Source organism: Halichoeres trimaculatus, unplaced genomic scaffold (genome assembly GCF_033239565.1).
Source record: "Halichoeres trimaculatus isolate MK-OKI-2021-1 unplaced genomic scaffold, fHalTri1.1 fHalTri1_scaffold_6, whole genome shotgun sequence".
Taxonomy (NCBI): domain Eukaryota; kingdom Metazoa; phylum Chordata; class Actinopteri; order Labriformes; family Labridae; genus Halichoeres; species Halichoeres trimaculatus.
The window spans coordinates 15,670,628-15,688,638 of record NW_027437184.1 but is presented as its reverse complement, the minus strand read 5'-3'; the positions used below and the strand labels follow the sequence as shown (position 1 = coordinate 15,688,638).

The following is an 18,011-nucleotide window of genomic DNA, read 5'->3' as shown; positions in this document are numbered from 1 at the left end:
CCTGCATGCATTTAACTAGGGCTGCAGGATATGGTCAAAAAACAATATCTCAATATTTTAAGGCTATATCACAGTACACAATATACATCTCAATATTCTGATTGCTCCTATAAATCACTATGGTACGGATGGTAGGGTCAGAATTTGGCGTCAACAACATGGAAGCATGGATCCATCCTGCCTTGTATCAACAGTTCAGGCTGGTGGTGGTGTAATGGTGTGGGGGATTCCATTTCTTGGCACACTTTGGGCCCCTTAGTACCAATTGAGCATCGTTTAAATGCCACAACCCACCTGAGAATTGTTGCTGACCATGTCCATCCCTTGACCACAGTGTACCCATCTTCTGATGGCTACTTCCAGCAGGATAACGCTCCATGTCATAAAGCTGGAATCATCTCAGACTGGTTTCTTCAACATGACAATGAGTTCACTGTACTCAAATGGCCTCCACAGTCCCCAGATCTCAATCCGAAAGAGCACCTTTGGGATGTGGTGGAACGGGAGATTCTCATCATGGATGTTCAGCCGACAAATCTGCAGCAACTGCGTGATGCTGTCATGTCAATATGGTGTACAGTTTATGAAGACAGATAGACAAAACTATGTCTCTTCTGCAGCAAAACAGAAATCCATCTTTGACAAGGCTCCAAATACAAATTCAAACACACTAACAAACACAATAAATTTTGCTTTGAAAATTGGAAATGTATTGATTTTCATTTTATGTAATTTGGTTTATGTGTGAGAGGAAGTGTGTTAGTAAGAATGTGTGTGTGATGTGGCTATTTGTAGTACCACTGTAAATTTTGTGGCTCTAGGTCTATGACTGGTTGGCCACCCCTGATGTAAAATCTGCAGGTGGTAATATACTATATGTGGACTCTTGATAGGATGAGACAGGATCCTTAACACAATTGGCGATGTTGATTGGTCAGTCCTCTCAACAGAGTGATTTGATATGATGTATTCAACCCTGGGGTTAATTTTGCTTTTCAGAATGAAACAACGTTGGCTGCCTGGTGCTGCAGTGGATCGCGCTGTTACCTCTCAGCAAGGTTACTGGTTTGAATCCTGGGCTGGGCAAGTGCCTTCCTCCTCATGTTTGTGAGCATGAGAGGCTTTAGTACCTCCAATAATCCCAAATGCTTTTTCAGGGTGAAGTTAACTGACCAGCTGACCTGTCTGCACTCTGCTTCTCACCCAGTGACAGATGGGATAAGCTCCAACACTCAGCAGAGGTAATAGATAGACATTAAGGGGGTTTTGAACAAACTGAATCAGATGTGACAAGGCTTGCCAGATGATTAGTAAGACAGCTGGGTAAGCTATTCTTCCTCCAAAGCATCATCCTAAATTATTTAAACATGAACTTCATGTTTTCTTATTTATTTATTGCTGGATGAGACAGCAGCAGCACTTTCAAAACAGATACATGTCCCAGAAACTGGACGGCATTTTCTCAGAGTAAACCCACAAAGGTTTGGTGCAGATTAAGTTAGAGTTCCAAAATATTTTTTTGATGCTTGAGTGAAACCACTTCTAAAGCTGCAACACTGGCTGGAAATACACAAACACAAATCTATGAGGGCAACTTGTGTAATCATTTATTAAATATTCAAAATCAAGAATCAAAAGGGTGCACCATGTTTCTGCTGTACTAGTTTGAAAGAGGCTGTGTTCAGAGTCAAACAATTTTATGGTTGCCAGTTAAAAACTGACTTGAAAATGAGAAAAGATTACTTTTCTTTTTTCTGCTGATCTCAAAAATAAGAAGTCTTTTTCTTAAAGTGTTTTCTGGTTCAGTCACCAGAGGGTGCAGTAGCTTAAAGAGCGTCTCATTACCGGGGAAAGCAGGTAAAAGAATATCACAGCACCACCATGTGGTCAACCACTGACATGTTTTATGTCCTCTGTTCCATTGTTATGGACCCTGCAGGGAGACACCCACAAGAGAATCAAATCAGTCCCAGGACTGAGAAAACTTGTACAAAGGACTTGTTTTAGGTTCCTCACTGACTCTATACCCATGTTTCACCTGTTAGGGAAGAACAAAGGAAACATTTATTATCTTTATCTCAGCACAGCTCCACCAAACGCCAGCCTGAGGACAGCTCTAACAACTAGATCAGAGTTGGAAAAAAAAGTGTTGAAGGTAAATCATTTAAGAGATTGCAGAAATAAGACACAATTAACAAGACTAAAATGAGATCAAGGTATTTTATTTTTCAAACAGTTCTGTATTAAGACATGAAATCATTCAACACAATCTTTTGAAAGTTTAAAGTTTATCAGTCTATGAAATACAATCTCGAGTTAACCTCTCACAAGTAACACAGACGCGCGCACACACACTAAAACATTGCCAAGATGTTTACCGTCTTAAAAAAAAGTTATTGAAAAAGAATAATAGATATTTGAGTTCTGTCTAAAGATCTGTGTCGTTTAAGAGCTTGCCAACTTTGATCTGCCTCACTCCCAGCTACAGCTAATCCACTCATACGTCATTAACTAGAAATAAAAGCTTATAGAGAGAGGAGAGTCCCATCAGAGTATTATTAACCATTCTTTTAGCGATACTTGGAGTTCATAAAGGCAGGTTGTGGGATGCTATTACAGTGAAACAGAGACACGTATCCAAACAGGTGACTATGTTAGACAGTCAGAGAGGAGCAGTTAGATTACAAAGAAAAAGTTTACAGAAGAACGTCTGCAGGCAACACACAAACCAACCTACATTCATTCTGCCTGAAGCCACTGAAGATCCACTTCCTGAAAGTCACACTGAGATGATCGGCCACAGGTTGGATACATTTAAATGCCTGTAAGATTAATCTTTTTAAAGACATGTCAAGTCTGCCCACAACGTGCTCAGACTGACATAAAAAGAGGTTCGGGTCATTTTAATGGCTCTTGGCACACGATGAAGTAGCACTTTGAAATCTGAAGGTGCTCTCAGGGAATAATTCTCAGCTGTGTAAAACATCAATCAATGAAAGGTGTGTTGGCTGCATGAGGTTAAACAGGTGTATTATTTGTGTGTGGCTGCTGCAGTTAAGTGTCTTACTTCACTTTGAAAACTGTACGCAGTTATCAAGCACAGAGCGTACCTGTGGTGCTTAGTGTCACATTTTTGTATGATCCCTGTCTGTTTCTCTTCTGTTGTCTTTTTTTCTCAGTTAGAGAAAGAAAGTCAAGACTATTGTATTTGTTACACTGTTTTTTTTACACTAAATGTTATAATTTGTGCATTGAGAGTGTTAAAGGAGAACTACACTGTTTTTCACAGATCAGTCTGTTCACTGTGCTTTACTATTAAAGTTTCTGTAAATGTGCAGGGTGGAAAAGCACTTTGTGGAGCAACACACCATCTGATAAACTGCCTCCAGCGAAGAAGGAAAAATAAAACAAGGTGTAGAGCAAAACAGAAGTGAGCTTTGCTGACTTCTTTGGCCAAATCCTGATCTTAGCAAGCAACTATTAGAACAAGGTTAGGTTAGCAGCTTTGAACGTAACACAGAAAAAGCACCTAATGAACTGCTAACAATCCAGCTGCATTCTGGGTAATGTAGTTATCAGGTTTTTGTATACTACAAAGACTGTGGTGTACAAGTGAAGAGATTTATCTGAAGGATTGATTTCTTGAAGTTGTCAGTTTTTCTTTGTGTGTACAGTTTTAACTTGTGAAATGAAGACACTGTTGATAAAATCCCAATGCCAAGAGCCAGTGACCTCACAGCAAGGGCTACCGTACCCTCATATGACCTCTGCCCCACCTGTGTGGTGATCTGTTAACGCCTCAGCATATTAACAGCCTGTCAACCACTGCACAGGTCATTTACACCAGAGACAAAAATCAAACACACAACAATCCGTGTGTGAACCACTGCTGACCCGTCAGATTTGACTCTTCTGTCTGGGTAGCTCCACAGTCATACAGATTGATGACACAAGCTGTCTCCTTGTAATCAACCACTTTGACAACTGTTGAATGAACAAGGGGGAAAAATGCATCTCTCTTTTTGACTCACTGACAGCTTTGATCTCTCTGCTCTAAAATACATTGTGCTTTGATTAATCGAGCGATACACATTTTATATAAATACAAATCTGTCTTATAGATGTACATTCACTTTTATTTCTCAATATAGACTAATTTACATATTTTATAAAATAGGCTTCTGAGAATATATCAAGCTAATTTCCCTACAACAAGATTACACAATCAACATCTTTAAAGAACAAGCTCTGTCCTTGACTTTTGATGCACAAACCTACATTTTCTGTGCGGACATCAAGAGTACTAAGTTTACCTATAGACACATTTCATATGTATGGCTTTACTCTATGTCGGCTCCCACTGCAAGTAGATCCTTTACATGAGACAATAGATTAATCGTGATAACTTATTCATTATTGCAATTTACCAGATGGGTTATCTGCACTGATCTTTTTTTTTTTTAATGATACACGGGGTGCCAAAAAAGCATTTCAACTCCATCTACATATTACTGTGGATTTTACTTAAGTGCACTTAACTGGCACAGGGCGTAAATCTTTACGAGGGAGTAAATGCAGTTATGTCTCTTCTTAATGACATTTCAAGTAAGAGACAACAGGGGGAAAGGGGCCCATAACCAATCCTTAAACCTTTCCAGCTCCAAGGCACTGCTTAAACTGTAAACAGATTAATATAAAATGATGATTTAACCATAAAAAGCACGAGTGCCAGAGATCCTGGTGGAGTGAACTCTTATCACACATAGGTCATGGCACATAACATATTTAAGAAAAAAAACACATTCGCTAAAAGGGGAAAACATTAATACAGTACTATATACTCTATTTCAATGGCTCACATGCACACCAAAGTTTCTGCTCCAGATATATTTGTACATGTATGTTTACAGTTTGTTTTATCTCACCAATAAATCAACCATTTATTTATAATCTTTGATTTAATGTCATCTGCCCTGACCATATGCTGCATTATCAATAGCTTTCTCTCCCCATATAAATCTCTTTTGAGCATAAAGCTCAACTTTATGAAGACTATCCCATTGATCACGGACCAAGACTCTTTCATAGTAACCAAAACTTTTAAGATCTGAACAGCTGCGTTCTTCAAACATCTACATATCAGCCTTTACAAACAGATGAACTCACATGCTGAAATATGAAGATGTTTTGCCAACAACTACAAGCTGAGAAGATGTGTCACAAATAATCTAGACTTCTAAACCTGTTAATACCAAAGTGCTGAGGCAACGTGTTGTGACTCACAGAACAAAAAGATGGATTCATGACTTGATCTTCCCACCACTGACACAGATCACCAAGCTTCTTCCTGATTATGCTGCCTGGCACTTCTGCACAGCACATGGGTCAAACAGTATCATCTTTGTGCAGCTGCCAAACCAAAGCAGTTGGTTAGTTTTCTTAAAGAGAGGAGGGAAACTGTGCACAGACATTAAAACTAATATGTGACCGGACTAAAAGTTAAGGTGAGCAGACTTTTCAGATCATTTTTCTTCATAGAAAAGATCATTGGTGGGTGATCAATGGGAAGAACTTCTCACTTCCCTGCATCTGTCGAAAAGCTCAAACCTTTGGCCTTGATTCTTCCTTCTCTGTGAACTTTGGCAGATTGTATAAAATATATTTAGTCCAATGTGCTCTAAAGTGCCAGATGGGATGGTGTCCTCTGTGGTGTTACAGAGACACTCTCGGTTACATTTTCCTTCTGTCCTCAGATAAATATGACCTGGATCACACCTCAACCTGTTCTACAGAGATCCCCTGGGCAAACTGTTCTCACAGAAAGATCCACAAAATAGTCGAAGAACTGAAATATAATACAGCAGAACAGATCACTGTGGTAGCAGAGTGAAAGGACATTAAACATGATCTCCCTTCTTTGTTGTAGTCTCAGCGGCACCCTCCTGTCACGCCTCTCCAACATCCTCATACTCCCTAAATCTACCACGCCAAACACATGAACTCCCCTCTTGAAACAAACACTCCACAAGAATAGCATATATTGCAATATAATGGCAATATAATTACAGTAAAATTAAGAATACCAGTAGGCTAATACCAATACAGAATCACTACATATAAATATCAAGTTTTTGTATTTTGTAGATGTATGAAAACAGGAAGTTTAGATACAAGCCCGATGAGTCGAATAAGGGATTATCTAAACCATAGAAAAAAAGGCAAAGCAGGAGATTTCACAGCACTGATTCTGCAGTGCTGCACATTTCTGAGGCGTCGGATTTTTATCCAAACTTACATGTTTTTCACTTTTGAAGCATTCAAGACTCATGTGCCATGATTTCAAGATGCAACATCATTTTTCATTCCGAAAAACAGTTAGCAAAAGCAGGACTTCAGGTTACAGTCTACCATAGAATCTCACAATAACCAGGCTACTTCTTCCTGACTTCAGTGTCCCTTGTAGTGTTTGTATTAAATCCTTCCTTTAAGCCTCTGTTAAATTATAATAGCCCAAATCTCTGGGGATCCAAGAGCCACTGCAGATGGATGTTCCAGCATGTTATTATTTGTAGTCCACACTGAATGGAGGCTATATAAGAGGCCTGAAAATGATTCAGATTTAAGTGTAAGGTGCTACCTATTTACAGCTTCATCTGGACATACAGTAAGGTAAATAATGCCTTCCTCAAAATGTACTGAAGAACCATCAAGGAATGTTTTTAACATACTTCACAATTAGGAACTAAATCACAACTGAACACAGTTTCACCAACTAAAGTAAATCAAGACGAGAATATATACATTACAAATCAATAGATGGTATTAACATTTGAAGCTCACATGTGATTATTTTTCATAATGAATCAAGGGAGGATGTTATCAGGGAGCCTTGGTAGAAACTGTATCTTAAGAAGTGTAGGCTGGAATGGACTCAGATTGTTTTTGTGCCTGTCTATGAGGGTTTGAGTGTTTGCGTGTCTTCAGAGAATGAGTGCGCGAGTAAGAGCGAGCTGGAGAGAAAATAGAAAGGTGTTCACATTTGTGTGCATGCGTTTGTCAGAAATTTGAAGATGCACTTCCTTCTCCAAACCCCTGCTGGGTTCCCACACACTGACCGGAGCTGCTAATCCTTCACCAGTTCATGATGCAATTTCTGTTCAGGGTCATGAAGTAAACCTGGCTGCTGCCTCCAGACCGCACTGATGCGAAGAACACCTGCAGAAACACAGGGCAGAGAGCGTCGGTATCATGTTTGAATTCAGCTGCTGTTACTGTTTTCACTCAGTGCCTCATGCTTCTCTTACCTTGTCATTTCTCTCACAAAGGAACTTCAGCCTCTGAGCTCTTTTGTGCATGAAGACACCATCCAAGTGGCCGGTCTCCACAGACCGGATCTCAATGGCTTTTTCTCCCCATCCCATGATCTGGTTTGAACAGATATGAGCTGCAAGTAAAAATGAAATGTTAGCAGGCTGGCTGATAAATGCTGTGGAGCGGGCATCACATCTAAATGTTGCTGTGGTTTATTTTGAGACCTCAACAGCCCGTGTCCACTAATAGACAGAAACTTTTTGGTCTAACATGAGCGCACAAAGGCTCAGTTTGCCTTTTACCAGTGCTACCTGTAACTAGATTATAAAGTTGTCTTACAGCACTTCCACTTCCCTCAGTAGTGCACAGGGATGGTACCTTTTACATTCAAAACAATACGGCACAAATGCCCAGGACCTGGCATTTGGTATTGGTACTCAATGGTACTAATTTTCTGTACTTTTGCTTGCGTTTATGTGGTAATGAACATTAAACTATTTAATGATAAAATCCCAAAGTTTTTCAGTTTAACACATTTATTTCTCAATATGTAAACTTGCAATGCTGTGTTCATGTCCAGAATTAGAAACTGCCTACTCTTCCACTCCCTCACAGTAACAAGGATGCATATAGGTACCTAAACATGGTACCTATTGATTTCACGTGAATCACGTGAAACATATAAAAGTACCTTGCTCTCTACCCATTCCTAGAGTGAGCTTTGTGTTCCTAATATTTGATTCTTATTTTACAGAGACAATGTAAAATTGTTGATTTAAGCAGCTCCCTGACAAAGCTGTAAAATATTTTATGGGGATAAAATTCTAAACTTTGACAAAACCCTAATATTAAAGTAGTAGACTAAAGTGTCCAGTCCTCTGCTTGAATCAGGATAATCCAAACTTTTGTGATCTCAATTACCCAGACTCAACCCAGGAGCTTTGAACACAGCCTTGAGGTTTGAGCCAGACTTTAAAGTTGTTGTTTTATTTTTGGACCTGAGGTTGATGTTTGCCACTTTTTCACAGTCTGGGATCAGAGCTGATTACTCTATTCTCTGTCAGTTTTCAAGTTTTCAGCAGTGACTCATACCAACAGAAGTGGGCATCTCTCCCCACTGCAGAACCACATCCTTGATGATTCGTCCGTAGGTGTTGACATAAACGCCCTCATCTTCGTAGCACAGCAGCATCTCCATACCGTCTGAGCTGGGCAGGAAGACTATTGCGTGTGGAGTCACTTGGCTCTGGATCTGTTTGAGAATCAAACAAAAAGGATGATCTCCTGAAAGTTTGACAACCTCTGAAAACACTGCTGTCTGACCTCTGCATGACTTACATGAACTGGGATATAAATATCATAATTGTTTCCAGAGTCCACATCGATGGCATGAAAGCCAGCACAGGAACCGTAGATGACCTTTAACCTCTGACCCTCCTCCACTGTCAGGTCCACGAGGACAGGCCTGTGTGGCAGGTCTGCAAAGGACTGGGTAGAGTAAAAAGTAAGTGTAAAACTTGAATGCTCTTCTGGTTGATTGATCTGCTAGAACTGATCCAGCTCAAAGGAAAGAGGAGACTTACCTTGAAGGCCATGAATTTGTGATAAGGTTTGGGCGCCCAAGCATACACCTCCACTGCATTCTTCAAAGCAATCACCAAGAACTTTATCCTCTCATATTTCACTAGACAGAACAACCACAAGGCCGTCCGACATCAGAAACTGGGAATGAATTATTCACTCTGCCAGATGCACTTCTGAGGTTCAGTCATGAGTTGAACAGACAGCAGAGATAAACTGCCATCCTCTGTCACTCACCCACTTTGTAGTGCACACAGCCTTCCATCTCCCCCACAGTGGTCCAACCTTGCTTCTTCTCCACTTCAGGGTCATTGTGGAGGATTTTGTTCCTTAGCCAGGCCAGGTAGTAGACACGCACCTTGTTTTTCTTGCCTTCATAGACAGAGGGGACATAAATGACAAGGAATACATATTATCAGTAACTGTGTAAATGCACTTAAGAAGTGAAAGTGGAATAAGTTATAGCATGTATTCATTCAGATATAAAGAGAAAAACATTCTGCAGAAAAATAAATTTGCCATGATCATGACATCAAAGCCAAAATCCTAAAAAAGGCATGAGCACGATTTGGCATCTCGTGTTTGGCATCCCCTTAAAGGGATGCCAAAAGCACACACAGCTTTAACCAACTGTGGTGAGAGCAGACTGGCAACGAGCAGCAGTAATGACCTGATATTGTGATGAGCAGGTTGAGGCCCTCCAGGACGTCCATCTGTTGGAATCTACGAGAGTTGATGAGGGGGTAAACCTTGCCCTGACCACTGCGGTCCAGCAGCTTCAAACCGTTCTCTGTGCCCACCAACAGGTTCACACCTAGGACACACACATGCACAAAGTAATTGGTTTTTGTTTTCAAAGAAAGTGACTGAAACAACCTGTCCTTCAAAGATAAAAATTGCAACAGCATACATGTGACAGAACAATTATTTGACTTTCTTATACTTCTATTTTCCACAACTATTATCCATCATAACCTATAGGTAACTTACTGATAGGTTATTTACAAAGAATAAATAGCTTTAAAGGATAAATCATGTAACTTAGTGTCACATCAGCCAGATAAGTGCCACAGAAGATCATTAAATACTCCTGAAAACCACACTTTTTAGACCAGTTTATTGAACCTAATAAATATGTGTGATGTTCACAGAAGTAGCCGCAGAATGAGCGTTGATTTGACAATAAAAGCAGAAACACAGTGTTCTCCAGCAAAGAACTGTCACTTTGGACTGGACAAGTGTTGGCCTGAAATCTAATTTCTATGTGACATTTCTATTTTGGCATTGTTTAACCGGAGCAGTACTGACATAAAGGCTTGTAGTCAGGACACTGAGAAAGAAATAAAGGCTTCAAACAAACTGCCCAAGACAAGGCATTAATTATCACACAACATCTTTGCATTCTTATTAAAATTGCATTTGGGTTTTTAAAACCCAAATGCAATCAAATTTACAGAGACAAATTAGTTCATGATAGCTTGACTTCTTTGTATTGAGTCTGTAGGTCACCATAAAATGCACTGGATTTACTCTCACCCCAGAGCGCAGCACACAGGATCTCCGAGTTGAACCTCTTCTTGTACTTGCGGATCTCAGGTGTATCATTAGGAGGTCGTGTGTTGGTGGGATTGACGTTCACCATGGAGCCTTTCCTCACTTCCATCTTCAGCTGCTCAAACCTGGAGCCTACACATGGACACAGTCAAGGCACGGGCTTAACTAAGGTGGGAGAACACAAACTGGGGCAAAATGGTGCGAGATTTGGAGTCTGCTCAAAGATGTTCAACTCACTTGTGACGGACATGGTATCCCCTGTGCTTCCTGGTGACTGGTACATGCCAAGGTCTACAAAGGTAGTGAAGGAGGACTTCCCAGATGCTTTAACCAAACCTCTAGATTGATACTGCAGAGCAGATAAGGTGTGGAAGTTGTTAAGTGTCTAAATCAACAATGTGTCAGTTTAGGTTTTGCAAAACAGCACTTTTCAGATTTACTTTTCAAGGGAAAAAGGAAAAAAATCTCTGGGGAAAAGATTGTCATGAGATTAAATTTGTAACATTGTAAATTTGTACTGAAGTGATGGCAGATGGGGAACACATAGAAATAAACCAGGAATTCAGGCCTGATATATTTAGCATCATTGAACTCACATCATAAACAGAGTCCTTCCCAGGAGAGGAGTGAGAGGCTGAATCAGTGGGGGAGTGAGAGGGCTGAACCACATCTGGCAAGTTAGTGTACCCATTGTGACTCCGCTTCTCTGGGGTCTTTGGGTACAAAAATACACACACATACACACATTAAGTTATGTCAATTAAAGACTAGGATCCATCCTGATCTGCTACACAAACTTCTGTGAAGTGATCTATTTTGTTTACACACCAAAGTAAAATAAAGAAGTGAAGTGGCCGTTTGGAGTTGATTTAAACAGATCAGTTTTGTTAATCACACAAAAAGAGTCATCAAGGTGACTTTTTGTGTCATCACTGTTATTGCAGAAAAAAGCCTCTGTATTGTTTTCAGAGACTCGCGATAGGTTTTCAACGACTCCGCACACATCCAAGCATTACCAGACCCTTCACTTTATCTCGTAAAAAAAGACCCAGGGATCCTGAAAAGGCAAGAGTTTGGCTTTCTTCTCTTTGTAACTCAAAAAAAGGGCACCTGTGTCTTGCAGTTTGTTCAGTGCTGCTCTTTTTTGCAAAAGCCCTGAAAGACTAGAAAAAGACCATGTTGAGTTGTATTGTTTGGTGCTTTCTTGGTTTATGTAAACCCAAAGAAGAAAACAGTTTTACGTAATAATAATGTGACGATTACTGTTAATGCTCTCCAACACAGATTCAAAGAAACTGAACGAATGTATCTCCTTATTTTGTGTCAGCCAGAGCAGTATGGTGCTCATCAATGGTTAAAAGGAAGCCTCTTATTTGCAAATGAACATGACTGCGTGAGGAAAACTGAACTGTCCAGTCTAGCGGGTGTCACAAATGTAGAATTTCTGTTGTCACTCTGCCAATGAGCATGGTTCAAAAACTTTTTTTAAAGGAAACATCTTTACGTACTCTCTGCATGTGCAGAGGTGATCTGCATTTCATTTTTTGTTTGCACATCATTTTACGTTTCCATGTTATTTACAATGGCTGCCAAATTATTAATTCCATATCTCTCACTGATGCTCAGTGATGTAACTGTAGCTTGGCAGAAACAAATGACACTTCTTCTTCTTATTTAAACACACGCACACATCAAACTATTGCACTTCAGTGAGGGTGACACATCCCACGTCTAACTCACCAGCCACCTGCAAGTCTGTCACTGAATAATATCGCTATCCCACAAAAAAAAAAAAAAAAAAAAGAATCTGATTGATACTGATCTCATACAGAGAGGATCACACAATCTACAGTAGATCAACCATGTACAGTACAAACATTACTGATGCATAAACACCCTCAAAAGATCAGTTACTGTACAGCAGAATTGCAAAGGATGTCATGCGGGGATGAAAACCTTAACTACCCAGCAGCACCACTTTTTTTCCCTCATTTTTCATATTACCAACAGCAGCAGATGTGTGATAATGGAGCTGCGGCTGCAACACATCAATGTCTATTGATAGCACACTTGGCACTGTATTGTACGTCTGCATATCCTATGATTCATTTCTTCCAGAGAGCTTGTTGGACAATGGTGCAAAGCACTGAATGAACAGAGCCTATCTTTGGTTTAGAGGGACTAAGATCTGACAGAGATCATTCAAATTTTAGTCATCACTTATGTTTTCATTTGATGCATCAAGGTGCAAGGGAAATGCTCCCTGATGAAGTAATTTCTTATGCATCCATTAAAAACTTGTGCAACATCAAACAACAAAACAGATGCAGTGCCTCTTTGAAATATTCATTTGTACGACCTGTGTTGATTTTTCCATTATGCATTTTAAGCATCATTACTAATAGAGATGACTCACCCTCTGCACAAGCATGGTTTGATCCCCATAGCCTCCGGCCTGCTCTCCCTCACCCACCTCGCCTTCGTCTTCATGAACCACCATGGTGTTGACTGAATCTGTGTCAGCATCCCTGTGTCTGACACCAAACAGGTTAGTGTGTGTCAGTAAAGGAAGGTATAATCACACATTTAAATTTATTCCAAGTTAAGGCTGACAAATTAAATTTCTGGGCTTGTATGGTTGGTGTTACCGATCAGTGGGGCTTTCTTCCTCTTCAACACCCTCTCCACTCTCACTCTCCTCACTGCTCTCGCTACTTTCTGAGGAGGAGGAGTAATCATTGGCCTTGACAGGAGGCCTAGGCTGCTCCTCAGCACGCTCCTTGGCAAAGAGGCCGTGGTCCTGTCCACACAGTTTCACCATTATTTCCAGAATGACACAAAGCATGTTCAAAACAGAATTGCTTGTTAAAATAAGTAGCATATAACAGAACAGTACAATGGACAGGAATATTAAAGATGATTCAAAAAGGACTTGAAGTCAGGCACCATCAGAGGTAAACACATTTTAAAGCTAAGTCCCAACACTCTAAAGCCCCATCTCCACCAAGCAGTCTGGTTTAGATCAGTACGGTTTGGTGTGGGTTGGCTCGGTTAAGCTTGGTCCTGTTTGCATTTCCACAGCCAACAGTGCCCCCGCGTGGTAGGCGGTGTGTAAGCTGGATGCCGATAGCCGCATCAGTTACATAATAGTGTGACGCCATAGCAGCACTACACAGTGTACCCCGCTAATCGATCCAACAAAGAGGAAAAACATGACACAGTAAACAAAGAGCAACGATCGAAGATGTCCAGCATTTCATCTTCTTTCTCATTGGCTCTTTGATACAAAGTGCAATCAAGCTTTGTTGCAGAAAAGTCTGTGTGCCGCCAGGAGAAATGCAGCCGCTGTCGCACAGTAAGTGACGATTCTTTTGACCAATCAACGGTCTGCAGTGTTGTAGCTCCACCTTCCGAGATCAGATTGGTTTAGTCTGGCACCCCTACTGAAGAGCGCCAAAAAGTGGGACGCCTCCTCTCGGTTATGTGGGATTAATCTGTGGAAACGCCATAAAATGCGGGACGAACCGAACTGAACTGCTTGGTGGAGACAGAGCTTAAGAGCTCAGAGCCTCGGGATGGGTACCTTTCACTTTTGGTGAAACCGATACCCAGTACCTGGCAATCGGCACCGGTACTCAACGGTACCAGTTTTCGGTACTTTTCTGTGTTTATGTTATAAAAAATATCAATTTGTTTAATAATAAAATTTAATGAGTTTTTCAATTTAACATATTTATTATTTAATATATAAACTTGCAATGCTGTGTTCATGTCCAGCATGGAAAATCACCTACTCTTCCTCTCCCTCACAGTCACAAGGATGCGATTAGGGTACCTAAAGATTGGTACTTGTTGATTTTACATGAATCTGTACTCGGCACTTTTGACAGAATTCAGTCGGTGCCTTTAAAAGAACCTGATTTGGTACCCATCCCTATCAGAGCCTGATGATTTCTAGGATGACTTTTAATGATATCGAGGTCTGTATCAGGTATGAGATTGCAGGAAAAAAAAACAATCATCACATCACATTTGACTGAAAATAAAAGAGTGACACTTCATTAAAAAACACACAATTTACCAAATTAACCAAGCCAGTGTAGAGCATGCATATCACTCCATGATACAACCAGTGAATCCAGGTACAAGGTCATGCATGGACGCTGAGCAAACAGAGAACAGCAGTACTAACCTCCCCTATTGCTCTCTTGTAACTCTGTATTTTAAAGGTAAAGTCAACAAACAGGGAAATTTAAGAGGAGAAACATGAAGGTAAACAGTCACAGAGATGTGTTTGATAAGTGTGATTAAATAGACAGGGGAAGGGGAAACCTCTAGTTGGGGTGCCACAGGTCACGTTACAGAGCAGGTGCATATGTGATCAATCTGAGCATGTGCAGAGTGAGTCAGACCAGAGCTATATTTTGTGTTGCATGCACATCTTCAGTGATGAGAAAATAGTCTCATAAGTAGAGGTTACTGAAGAGTCAGACAATATGTAATTTATTTGATGGATGAACTTACAGCAGGGCGCCCAGGGCGAGAGGAGGTGCGAGACTCCCCAGGCTTATGACGACTATCGTGGGTGAGAATTGGTGAATCCATTTTGGACGTGCCTGAAAGGGTTAAAATTCAGAGAGTAGTTATGATCCTGAAATGTGACTTACAGCAAAGACAGTCTGCAGAGAAATAGCACTGGGGAGGCAGGGACTCACTGAGGATGCGATGCCTCTCTAGAGAGCCAGTCTGGGGCAGATTGGATATGATGCTCATACTGTCTCCTCTCTCCCAGCGATCATTGCGACTCAGATCTGGATTGCTGCCAGGAGGATACGAATCAGTTATCTCATGTCGTCATTTAAGCCTAACATCATTTGGGAGGAACTAATTTAAGGAAACATCTGATCGGACCATTTGGCTGCGTGCAGTACCTGGCTCTTACTGGATGCCGTATGCCAGAGGACAGGTTGGTGTTGAGAGCTGTGGCAATGGACGCTGTCCTCTGAGGGATCTGAAGACAGAAACCTCATATTCACATTTCCAAGGATTTCACATCAACCATGAAGTAACTTTGTCCTACTGAATACTGTAATGTCTACTTAACAGAAGAGTCACGATTCCAGTATTTTAACGGCACTTTGATAAGGGTATAAATCAAAGAACATCAAAACCTGTTTCAAGATCTTAGGACTCTGTTGGGTGTGAGAGCCCTATAGCATTTTCATAATTTCATTGTCATGAGTTTCCTTTAATGTCAACATATAATTACAGGTAGACATACTACTTAATCCACCCGCTACTGTGTAAGAAAACGTGTGTTTTCATGTTTGCTTTCACGAATCATAATCTAGTAAACATGGGATCTGAGTGGATACAGAAGTGTTTCAGTGGAGAAAGTAACACTTTTGTTTCTTTTTAAGGTTTCTGCATCTTCTTCTGAACTCTAACAAACTATGATTCTCACCTTGGGTGGTAGTTCCACATCTGGCAGGCGGATCCATGGTCCACGATCCTCTCTCATTTGGTGCGCCTGTGGCACCTGGGTCTCAGAGGTAGGGTCTGAGTTTTGACGCACCAGCTCTCTAGAGTGGATGGGGCGAGGTGTGGGGGCAAGGGAGGGGTCCTGGGTGGGGAATGCGGACATAGTCTTAGTGGGCTGGTCACAGAGAGACTGGGAGCGAGGCACAGGGGCAGCGTAGGGCTTTAGAGGGACCAAGTGAGCCATCTGAAACTGCAGCACACCAGAAGGAAAGAGCAGCCAGGAAGGACGCGTGCACAGGACAGCCATAGCAGCAGGTCAAAGTGAAGGAAAAGGAGGATTGTTTTTGTATCCAGAGTTTTTTTTTCCATTCAGGTTTGCAGATTGGCAGAGAAGAAAGAAGGGGAAAAGAAGACAAGGAAGAAAAAAGTATAAACAAGGACCACAAAAAGTTAAGCAGCTCAAGTATTAGTAGCAGACAGGCATCAGAAGTTGTTTCTCCCTTAGTTTTTCCAGGAATTTAAAACACTCGTTCAAAGTTCACTCACCTTCCCCTGCCCTCCTTGGGGCTCCACTGGCCTCTGCATCGGTGGAGTCTGAGCTGACTGCCCCACTCCTGATTGGCTGATTGAATCAGACCGTGACTGGATGGCAGTGTCAGAGACGGTGGTGCAGATTTTGGGTGAGCCCTGTCTGTTGAGCTTACTCCGCTCCTCCACCTTATAAAGGGACAAGAATCAGAAAAGTATTCACTCTGTAAGCTTGTACATGTTTGGCAACTCATGTTTTGGTTGTGGGTAAATTTGCTACCTCTCTGGCCCAAGTGGGTTTGTTGTTGGGCTCTAGGTTTTTGTTGTAGTGGTAGAGCTGGGGCTTCTTCTCCTGCTGCTGTTGTTGCAGAGACACCAGGTAGGCATGCTCCTGCTGCAGCTGCCTCTGCAGCCGCTCTGACTGGCGCTGCTCCTCCAGCTGTTTGCGCTTATATTCCTGAGCCAAAAGGGATGCACTGCAGGTTAGTGATTCAGGCAGGTTGGTTTAAAGCTCATACATAAGTCTGTGTATTTCTGGGACCAAGTTTCATCCGCAAAGAGAATCAATGTTTGGGAAGACTCTAAAATCTCTATTTTTAACACAGCAATCAATTACAACACCACAAATAACACTGAATAGTACCCAGCTGAACCTTTGTATGCCATATATTAAACAGACGGTGTATAAGTGAGTCAGTTGACTTATTGGTTTTTCACTGAGTCGTAAGCACGTCTTCCATGAGTCACTCAAGTACAGACTCAAAATAACATTATAACAGTAGGTATAAGTTTTCCATTCATTAACAGATAAATGGTCAATCTGAATTTCTCACACTAAGTTTATTTGATAAATATGAACAATCTTAAGAAGAGAATCACTCGGTCTTTTTCAACAAATGCTCCTTTTTTCATAGTTCTTCAGCTCTAATTACCATGTGCCACAAAGCCAAGTATCAGATTGAAACATAAATCTTTGTTATAAACCTCACATATGGCCCACTCTGGGAAGAGAATGAAAGCATAAGTCTGTGGATAAAACCAAAATAACTTTCCTCAAATGTCCCTCCACAGTGAGAAGCTCAGCCTGGCACAAGGTAAGGGTGCATTAACCAGCTGCTTCCCTGTGTTGGAGGGGACTTAGAGAGAAACCGAGGACACAGTGGAGGCATTGCAGCACTTCTCTTAAAGGACCTTGAAGAAGCTTTCATGAAAAGGAACACACAAGCTTCCTTTCCTGCACTGCTGGAAACCAGGGCAAAGCACTGTGCTCTTGTGCAACATGTCACTGATTCTTGAGACTTGGGAAAAAACATGTCCCACTAAGAAAAGTGTAAATTTGAGTAAAAGTGAATTAAATTATCCAATTTACAACATTCTTTGATGATTATTAAAGGGTTTTTGCACAGATATATGTCATTTCATGTTTGTTTTTAGTTAGTTTAGTTTTAGCAAAAAAATCTGCTGTTCCCAAACAACAGGTTAGTGTTTCAATTTGTCATAAAGTTGTGAAAAATTATTTAAAAAGAAGAATATATGCCAGATAAAAGAGCAAAATT

General features: G+C 41.0%; 1 protein-coding gene across 3 annotated transcripts in view; it reads right to left on the bottom strand.

Annotated features, from left to right (window-relative positions):
- Window positions 1-3,604: 3,604 nt before the first annotated feature.
- mink1 (misshapen-like kinase 1) overlaps window positions 3,605-18,011 on the bottom strand; it is a 36,326-nt gene continuing 21,919 nt past the window's right edge. Inside the window, exons 14-32 of one of the 3 annotated variants that reach the window (XM_074672147.1) lie at window positions 16,736-16,912; window positions 16,474-16,644; window positions 15,911-16,177; window positions 15,378-15,457; window positions 15,162-15,265; window positions 14,971-15,062; window positions 14,639-14,662; window positions 13,095-13,246; window positions 12,863-12,980; window positions 11,043-11,159; window positions 10,684-10,795; window positions 10,429-10,578; window positions 9,563-9,706; window positions 9,130-9,264; window positions 8,895-8,995; window positions 8,650-8,799; window positions 8,404-8,563; window positions 7,305-7,444; window positions 3,605-7,215 (exon numbers count right to left, since the gene is read on the bottom strand). In XM_074672147.1, coding sequence (XP_074528248.1) covers window positions 7,132-7,215; window positions 7,305-7,444; window positions 8,404-8,563; window positions 8,650-8,799; window positions 8,895-8,995; window positions 9,130-9,264; window positions 9,563-9,706; window positions 10,429-10,578; window positions 10,684-10,795; window positions 11,043-11,159; window positions 12,863-12,980; window positions 13,095-13,246; window positions 14,639-14,662; window positions 14,971-15,062; window positions 15,162-15,265; window positions 15,378-15,457; window positions 15,911-16,177; window positions 16,474-16,644; window positions 16,736-16,912 — 2,478 coding nt within the window. In that variant the 3' untranslated portion in view covers window positions 3,605-7,131. The remainder of the gene's footprint in view (window positions 7,216-7,304; window positions 7,445-8,403; window positions 8,564-8,649; window positions 8,800-8,894; window positions 8,996-9,129; window positions 9,265-9,562; window positions 9,707-10,428; window positions 10,579-10,683; window positions 10,796-11,042; window positions 11,160-12,862; window positions 12,981-13,094; window positions 13,247-14,638; window positions 14,663-14,970; window positions 15,063-15,161; window positions 15,266-15,377; window positions 15,458-15,910; window positions 16,178-16,473; window positions 16,645-16,735; window positions 16,913-18,011) is intronic. The other 2 variants (XM_074672149.1, XM_074672148.1) reach the window with 2 other exon arrangements.